At 26.6% G+C, this 10,134-nt stretch overlaps 1 protein-coding gene across 6 annotated transcripts; it reads right to left on the minus strand.

The window, feature by feature from the left end:
• Window positions 1–3,094: 3,094 nt before the first annotated feature.
• On the minus strand, window positions 3,095–9,467 carry LOC100576041. 6 transcript variants are annotated; one of them, XM_029488590.1, is made up of 12 exons: window positions 9,329–9,467; window positions 8,918–9,061; window positions 8,059–8,322; window positions 7,114–7,559; window positions 6,716–7,043; window positions 6,326–6,481; window positions 6,009–6,268; window positions 5,506–5,683; window positions 5,124–5,411; window positions 4,899–5,046; window positions 3,744–3,817; window positions 3,095–3,605 (listed from the first exon to the last, which is right to left on the minus strand). In XM_029488590.1, exons 2-12 carry the CDS (start codon window positions 9,035–9,037, stop codon window positions 3,450–3,452), a joined length of 2,418 nt encoding a protein of 805 aa, XP_029344450.1. In that variant the 5' UTR covers window positions 9,038–9,061; window positions 9,329–9,467; the 3' UTR covers window positions 3,095–3,449. The 6 variants fall into 6 exon arrangements, with proteins under 6 accessions (XP_029344450.1, XP_016663723.1, XP_008187787.1 ...); XM_016808234.2 differs by lacking the exon at window positions 9,329–9,467 and adding an exon at window positions 9,263–9,314; XM_008189565.3 differs by lacking the exon at window positions 9,329–9,467 and adding an exon at window positions 9,195–9,241.
• Between the last annotated feature and the right edge of the window lie 667 nt (window positions 9,468–10,134).

Here is a 10,134-nt window from a genome sequence, read left to right on the forward strand (position 1 = left end):
ATATCAATTTAAGCCGCATATTTCAAACTCGCGACTACTGCGAGGGAATCAAAACCGTATAGGGTACTTCAAGTCGATTTAGAATCTCGAAATTCGGCATGAAGCAATGTTTTATCGCACATATAACAGAAAAATTCCGAAAACCTTAAATTTTTAGTTAGATCACATATTTTTTTTTTTTTTTTTTCAAATAATTTTAAACTTATCCTTTTCCTCATGAACGCGTAGACATATCAAGTTGAAACTTATATTAAATACTTAAGTCTAATTGCCATTAAGCTGTGAAAATAAAACAAATTTCTAAGTTAACGCAAATGTACAACAATTTATGGTATATTTCTACTTTACCGGACACCTTTTTTTTTGCGATTTTTGTAATTGAAATATATGTAGTTAAGTACGCTGAAAACGATGGTGAAGTCAGAATTTGGGGCTCGGACTTAGTTTCGAAGTTATCGGCGAATGAAGTTCGCTATTTTAAGTTCACTGTGCCTATCATGAAGATTGATGTTTTTCGGAGCCGCTAGCAAAGCATCACTGCCCATACTACGACATAACTTACCCTGTGACCTACTTAAGGTGGTGTTGCACAGCAAGTCGAGGGATATTTTCGATTTGCGGAGCGGAGCGACGGCGCCGAGGAGCGTAGCGACGAGTGCCGCTAGCATGGCATAACTGTACGATGTTTTTTTTCAAATTGGCGGCCCACTTGGGGAGGTGGTGCATAGCAAATCGGGGGATATTTTCGTTTTTAATTGTCCGAGCGAGCGCATCGAGCGAGTGACCCCGCTCGGTGACTCGGTGCAACAAAAATGCAATTTTCTTAACCCTGTGACCCACTTGGGGAGGTGTTGCACAGCAAGTCGGGGGATATTTTCGATTTGCGGAGCGGAGCGACGGCGCCGAGGAGCGTAGCGACGAGTGCCGCTAGCATGGCATAACTGTACGATGTTTTAATACGCGAATGCGTAAAAATCGCAAAATAGCGAACTTCAATAGGCCATAACTTCAAAACTAAGTCCGTGCGGAAAATTCTGACTTCACCATCGTTTTCAGCGTACTTAACTACATAAGTTTCGAAAAAAAAAATTTCAATATTCGAAATAGTCGTAGTAAACTAGTGTTCCGCGAATGCGTGAAAATCGCAAAATAGCGAACTTCAATAGGCCATAACTTCAAAACTAAGTCCGTGCGCCAAATTCGGACTTCACCATCGTTTTCAGCGTGCTTAACTACATTAGTTTCAAAAAAAAAAATTGCAAAAAAAAGGGTGTCCGGTAAAGTAGAAAAGTTCCGTTTTTTACTTTTATGAACGATAACATAGAGTTTTAATTTCATTTTCCAAAGTAGAATATTTTTCACTTTATTATGGTTCGTTGTGCAACCATACCATCTTTAATCGTGGTTTCAAGCTATCTACAACTCTATACTATATTTTTTCTTTTGTTTCTATACCTTTCCTTAAACAAAAAAATATGTTAACCAGATGTCCGGATAGTAGTAATAGTTGTTTATGACTTATGAGCGTTTGAACTTATCAATTTTATGATATTTGATATTCAGCGGTAAATTATTGAATTCCCATTAATCGATTTTTGATATTTTGTTATATTTCCAAAACAATTAGCTATACGGAACGATTCTGGTTTAGCAACCTATCGATTTTTCAAATTAGTTTTTCCAAAATTTTAGGGTGCCTTATAAGAATGTAAAAAAAGTTTTTTTCACAGTTAACATATTAAGACATTTTAATAGATTTCTAATAAGTTTTTGTACGTCTATCAAACAGAAAAAGTACATAGGAAAGTTGTGGTATTTATAGCCGTGAGATGTTTTCGAATTATACAAGTATAATATTATATCATATACTTTTCCACTCAGAATATTTTTTCGTATATAATGATTTATCAATGTAATTCAATAATTAAATATAACACAATACCCATTACAATGACATAATATGCTTGACAACCTACTGTACAGCAGTCAGCAGACTGCAGAGCGGTACCACTTGTCCACCTTTTTTATATTCTTTTAGGTACCTACCTACCTACTATATTTACTGACTTATTAATTTATCAATATTATTATTAATAATATATTACGTGTTTTGTTATTAATTTATTTCCTTATGTCTTATTCATTTTGTTGTAAGTACAAGGTACTATATTTTAAGTCTATTTGCGCATTGCCCTTTTATACCTAGGTAATTATCATAATACATATTATACTATGCAACTGCCAACTGACGATAATGACATTTTAGGCCTCACAATTGTACTCTGCCTTGGGCCCCGCAAATCGTCAGGACAGCCCTGCACACAAGTCAGCAGTAGCGTAGATATGATTTCTGAAAGGGATGGATTAAAAAAATAAAACAACATAGCTAAATAGGATGGGAAAATTGGAAAATCCCCTAACCTCTCAACAATAAGGAACAATGAATATAATTTGAATTGATTCAAAATTCCATCAAACACAATATGGAAGATAATCCACTCCAAAGCCAATGGGAGGGGTGGGGGACCTGTACCCCCATGCCCCCCCTTGTAAACACGTCTGCAAGACAGTAAATGGTATAGAAAAAAGGAAAAATATTGATTAGATTATTAGAACAAGTTATTGTACCCTGTACATAATGACTGAAGTCATAAAATAAAAGAGAATTATATTACTAAGTATAGATGAAAAATGTTTAATTATAAATTATATCAATATGCAATTATGAAACTACTGAATAATAAACTTTAAAATTAAACAATAATAAATATAACTATAAATCACCTCAATAATAAAATAGGTCAATGGTACATTGATCTTTACAGTAACTTATAATATATACATAAAATATATACAGGTAATTATATTTGAATAATAGTAAATATTAAATAACTTATACATTATAAAGCTGTTTTTTTTTCCACTAAAGATTAAGATAAGTTTAATTACATTTTATTTTAACAATACATTTGTCTAGTTCATTATTATTTCCTATATTATTAATTGTTTATAAAGCAATACAATATTAACAAGACCGGATTGTTTCTAATGTACCTAATTTATTAATTTGAATCAACGTAGATGATATTATACATCAAATATGGGTTTTTATTAGTGGTTGATGGTGTACCTACATTATTCCAAGTGAAGTAATCAGAGAATTATTAAAAAATGTTACTGTATTTAAAAAAAAAAAAAAACATTTATTACAATTACATGAAACATCCCTTTTTAAAATTTAAAATTTAAATTTTTTTCATATAATACATACCTTTGTATGCTCTATAATTTTATAATCAGACATGCTATCTTTAGATTCATGAATTTCATTAAATAATCAAATCATAACTATTTGTGAATTTTAAATAAAATGTTAGTCATAAGAAAATTATACTTGCAAGGAATTTTAAATAGGAACACAAATTGAATCAGTCAATCGAATCTGATAGTTAAGGTTTAGTGGATGTAGCAGCTAACATTTGACTTATCATTTCCCGAACTCTTTGTTGTTCTTGAAGTTGTTTACGCAAATCAATAATATCTTTATCCTTTTCTAAACCAATATTTTCTAGATTTCTAATAAATGATATTTTGTTGTTGATTTCCTATTAAAAATATTAATATATAAAACATGTTCAATCAATAATAATATAAGATAGATATTATGCTAAAATATCGGTTTTATTTTAATATTTTAATGCCTTCCTAAAGTAGTGGACAAAATAGTTTATTAAACAACTTACCTCAGATTTTTCAATTATAATACTTTGTTTTTCTGTTAATTGTTGTTCCAATTTTGAAACTTGAATTTTATTTTCTAGAATAATAGAAATTGAAAATTATATATTATAAAATTAATATAAAATTGTGTATTTATTTAATCAGTGTTGTAACTCGTAAAGAACACTTTTAAAGAGATACTACTCAAACACTTTTTTAAATATTTGGAATATTTTTCAAATACTTTTGGTTTTTTAGAGTAGGATTGTAATTAACGTAATATAGACACAGATTAGTCATTGTTACTTAATTTTTTTTTATTAAATAAATATTTATTGCAATTTAATAATATTATTTGAGTTGATCATAATTCATAACATTTTTATCAATATAATACCATCTTTTGGTGGCCTTCTCAACCTAGTTTTTGCTAATTCCAAGGATCTTTCTGTTAGTAGCGCTACACTTTCATTAGTACCTATCGACTCTTACCATCCTCACATAGTACTAAAATGTCCTCTGCCTAAGTCACCAAAAAAATATACAATTCCTTCAATCCTTTACATACTGTGATTTCAAGAGTGCAAACTACTTGGACATCAATACATTATTTTGTCTTTTAATTGGATTGATACTTTTGCTCAGGATAATGCCAATAATTATGCATCAATTTTTAATGATACCTTACTACACTGTATATAGATTGGTTTGTTCCTCTTAAAACCATTAAATGCTCATAATTTCCTCGTTAGGAAAAAACAGGATCACATTACGTTTAAAATTACATCTCTTACTCGTGACTACAATACATTTTCCGAATTAAGAGCTCTATTATTCCCGTAATCCCGTATAACTGTATAAGAAATCAAGTACTAACTACTAAGTAGATATTGTATCTGATATTATCAACAGTAATCTAATAATACAAAAGGAAATAATATTGTTATTGAACATCTATTTTTAGAAAAAACCTTGTTTTCACAAACCTTTGGGCTTCAGCTAACACAGAATAATAAATACAACTTATAAAATTATTATTCAATTATTGTAATAGGCAATAATATTTATAGAAAATACTTCATGCTGAAAGTATACTTTTAAATAAATGCAAATACAAAAATGTATGGACTCACATATTATTAATAAATAATAATATAAATATATAATTTTTATTTTACCAGTTTTTTCATTTTTTAATTGGTCCAGTAGATCATCTTTCATTTTATTGCTTTCTAAACGTAGCTCTTCTAATTGTTTTTCAAGGTTCTTTATTGAAGAATTCTGCTCTTCAATAATTTGACGTTTTGATTCATAATTTCGAGATAGCTAAGGTAATATAATATATTAGTATTTATTGAATATAATTATTTATTATTTTAATTTGCATAAAATTAATTTATTACTTTTGCAAAGTTATTACTAGTTGTAGTAAATTGCTCAGTAATATTATTTAATTTTCTTTTTAGATCTTTGTTTTCTACTGTTAACTCTTCGATTTCTTGATGGACATCTAATATCATTTGATTCAGTTGCACTGATTCACTATTTAAACAAACTAATTTATAATTTAACCGTGTTATTTCTTCAGAAGCATTATCAAGACTTTGTTTTAACCACACTTCAGCTTGTTTTAATGTATTCATTTTGTACTGATATAATGTAATAACATTACTTGTTTTTATATTAAGTATCTAAAAGTGAAAAAATATTTAATTTGATAAATTAATACTGAAAAAATAATACCATACAAATAATGTTAATATAATATATTTTTTAATTGTTTACTTCATTAGAATTGAATATATTTTCTAATTTATCAATGAACACTTTTAATTGTTCTTCTTGAGCAAATGAACATAATGGCTTTATTTCAGTCTCATCTGAATTTATAGTTGTCGCATTTTTTACTTTAGCTGAAGATAATTGTTCAATTTCTTCCAAGCAATCGGATAACATTAAAGTACTAAATTTAAATACAAATATAATAAACATAAATATCATATCGTCCCCGTTCATGCAAAACACACCAAGTTCAAAAACATGAATCAGCTTTTGAAATTTTTTCAAACTTTAAAATATGTATACCATATGTAACCAAATTTTTTTCTTTCTTTTTTTAATTGAGTTTCCCTTAAGGGAAGTAGCTGTTAATGAGTAGTTGTAAATAATATGACACTGTGAAATTTATAGCTCTTATTATTGTTAAAATACAAATTTCTAAGTCGATTTTTGGACTTAGTGTACTTTGCATGAACGGGGACGATATTTAATCAAAAATTATAAATTACCTTTGTTGTGAAAATTTAGTTATGAGATCTAATACTTTTTGTTTCATATTTTTTGAACCTTTATAAATTATAAATGCTAGTACATGATAAACATGTTTCTGATTCAATATTTCAGAATATAAAGACATCCACATAGGATTTTTAGCCAGTAATTCAGATAGAAAACACAGTGCTTCAATGTAAACATTTGTGATATTTTGTAAATTATTTAAATTTTTAATATCAACCAATATCAGAGAATGAAATAAAGACTGAAGAGACTGAAAAATAAAATTAATATTAATTATTTAAAAAAAGATTATAAAAATATTTCTTACGGAAATATGAAGTTTTTCTTCAATTATTTTATATAGATTTTTCATCTTTAACATTTCTTGAAGAAGTCTCAAGCATATTGCATATTTATTCCATGTACATGTAATTGAATCATATTCTACATTTGTATTCGGCTCGAATAAAACAATTAGCAATACCTGAAATATATAATAATTATTAATAAATTTTAAGTAGATAACTTTTAAACTACGATATCTTATAGTATCTATACTACTAAATTATTAAATCTTTAATAACTGCATAGAGTTAAAATAACATTTCAATCACTACATTTTGTTCTTTACATTAATTAGATAATAATATAGTAAGATAATTATTTAATTTCAATAGATTTTTATTAAATTAAAATTTTATTACAGGTTTAAACTTACATTTAAACTCTTTTCCAGATTTTCATGAACATCACATTTGAGGGTTTGATCCATATAACTTTCATAACTTCTTACATTAATAATTATTGTTTGTAAAATTGACATTGCTTGTTTTTGAAGATTTGAAAATTGAGTCCAATGCAAAATGTACATTATAATTTTAGGATATAATATTATTAAATCTTCATTTTTGAATTGAATAACATGATGAACAAATTGTAAAACTAAGTCTACACTTTGTAATGTAATGTGATAATTGTTTTGAGACTTCTCAATGTGCTTAAAATTGTTTGTAGATTCCAATATGTTAATTAAATTTGTTTTATAGCTAAAAAATTAATAAATGTAAGTTAGAAAATTGTATATGCATCAACATTTATAATATAAAATAAATATACCCATTATATTCTAAAACGGAATTTTTCCAACGTGAATGTTCACTTATATCAATAAAAAAGTCTACTGCGTGGCGTAGAACAAACACATTTTTTAGTTTAAGACCTTCTTCCAAAACAACAAATGTTACATCAATTAAATTGTTAACATCAACATCAGGTATCTGACCAGATACTTGTTCTAAAACTAATAATAATTTATACACTTGAACTTTGATGAATATATCATCAGATTGTAATTTTAAAAGTAGACGCATGAAGGATTTAGAATGTGTACATTTCACAAGAGTAAACATGGCAAATTTGTTTTTACAACACACATTTACTAAAACCCCTAGACTAAATGATATAAGATCTTTGTCTTCAGTTGAAATCCATTTTACCAACAGACTTATTAGTTCAGATGAATGGCCTTCCTGCCATTGTATTTTCATTCTATATGTCAATTCCTAAAAATTCATAATACTTATTGTTTTGCTCCAAGTATATACTTATAGCTAAACGGGGCTCAGAGGTTTTAGTATTAAAAAAGTTAATTCTCAGTAATTTAATATGCACTAAAAATGTGTTGCAAAATAAAATAAAATTTTTTTTTTTTAATGTATGTTTACTTTTAATTTTTGATAGAAGTAGGAATATCTATTTATATTGCTTCAATATTAATATCTCTGTTCTATAAATACCAATCATTTTAAACATTCTTAATGAGTGAATGAAAAAAAAGAATTGAACTCAATTTAATCCATTCTTATATGGGAGTATATCTAAAAATAGCATATACATTTTTAAATAATCAAAATAAAAAATGTTATAAGATATCTGGGATTTGTGAAACAACAAATTTGTGTCTTACTTGGGATGTTCTAGGATATACAAAAAAATATGCAAAGAACTTCTGAACCCTGCTAATTAGTTATAACCAAATTTAATGATTAGACTTTAATTTACCTGAAGTAGTTTGAGTATTTTAATTTTTTTATCTAATGATAATTCATCTTTTAGTAATCTTGTTAGAATTAGTGTAAATTCATTATTATTTAGTATTGTGTTTTGAAAAAATCCTTGTTTTACAATAGATTGCAATAAATTAACAGCAGCCCACATAATCTCAGAATCATCATTAATATTCCTCATCAGTTCATATAAGTTAATAAAAAACTCATGTCTTAATGTATCTTTAGAATTAAAAACAAATTCTTGTTGTCCGAGGATCTGAAAATAAATTATTTACAAACAATAATTATTAATTTATATTTACCTTAATCATAATATTATACATTTGTATTAAATAATCAGAAATAAAAATAATAATTACTAATAATATATACATATTATACTATTATGTAAATAATATAAGTTTTAAATTGGATATTGTTACTGATTTTTTAGAAAAACAGAATGTACTGTATATAACACTTTTTGAAGCTGGAACTATATTTTTAACTTTAAAATATAAATCCAAAAATTCAGATTAAATTAAATTGGTTTATTATAAGTGATAAGTACCAATAGAGCGTTTAGTTAATTCAATAAATTTGATGTTTGGGGGTTTTTACAAACAATATTTGAGCATTCTATGATGTAAAATGTATGTTACGTAGTAAAAGTTAAACAAATTAATAATAGATGACTAATATTAGGCAATTCTTTTAAAAAATATAGATACATTTTTTTATGAAAAACATAGTACATTCAAATTAGGTACCAAACTAATCAAGTTTTAACTATTACCATGTCAATTAGTCACATAGACGAGGCTTAATTTATTCAAGTCACACTGCAGAAAGATTTAATTTTTATTACATACCTGTAATGAACAGAGAACTCCATTAAAAGATGATTCATCGTGGCAATATGAATATTGTTTGGCAGCTACAACAAAATTCTTTAAATGGTTATGAAATGAAGGTGGCATTAAATGGTCCATAGTTGAAGGATGCTAACTTAAAACCTGAACAATTAGAATCTGATATATAACCATAATTTACCTAACTACAAATGATTATTTGAGAAACTAACAAATACCTAACAAACTCTTACTTAGAGAATATTTAAAAAAAAAACTAAAAATCATAATAAATTACAGTTTAGAACTTTAAATTTGAAATCCATGAATCCAAATTAACTAAAATTATCAATTAACGAAGTATACCTATAAGTATATATCAAATAGAACAAATTATGTCAATAAAATTAATAATAAAATGGAAATTAATACTTGTGAAAGTAATATAAATTTAGAATGAAATTACACTATTTTACAGCTAGCGTTAATTTTAACTACATCTTTATCTATGGAATTTAATTAAATTTTATTAAAGAATAATAATTAATAATGAATGTTAGTCAGTGGTGTTTACTGTTTACTGTTTTATCTATATTATTATAATAGTATCATGATATAATTAATTATATCATGAATAGTATATTATTCTGTAATCGCTATAGACCTTTTTAATTTTTTAGTTTTGTTTATTTTCCGTTAAATTCTGATAAAAACAAAAAACATAGAGAAACATCGATTTAAATCACTTTCATGGAAGAGAAATATGAATGTATCTGGCCACCGAATTCGGCAGTGCCGCAATTAGCGGGGGTGCTGGGGGTGCACCGCACCCCCAAAGGGCCCCATCATCATATTTAGGGGGCCTTTTTCAGACATAAAGGATTTTAGATTTTAAACTTGAACTTTTAGTCCAATTTACAACACATGATGAAAATTTAAATTTTTCTATGCCTGCAACGCCCGTCCAACATCCAATATTATGTTATTATTAGTGATGCACAACGGTAATATATTTTCCGTTATCGATATCAGTTCATTGATATCGATATCATATCGTGATATCGAAAAACGAATGATATCGATATCGACAAACGATATATCGATATAATTTATTTTTTATATATAATAGGTTTTTTTTTTGAATTATATTTCTTACATTAAAAAGTGTAATAAAAGTATAAAAAAAGTTTTCATATTATATTATTAATTATTATAAACAAAATTTAAAATTTAAATTG

The sequence above is a fragment of the Acyrthosiphon pisum genome, chromosome A1 (assembly GCF_005508785.2).
Source record: "Acyrthosiphon pisum isolate AL4f chromosome A1, pea_aphid_22Mar2018_4r6ur, whole genome shotgun sequence".
Taxonomy (NCBI): Eukaryota; Metazoa; Arthropoda; class Insecta; order Hemiptera; family Aphididae; genus Acyrthosiphon; species Acyrthosiphon pisum.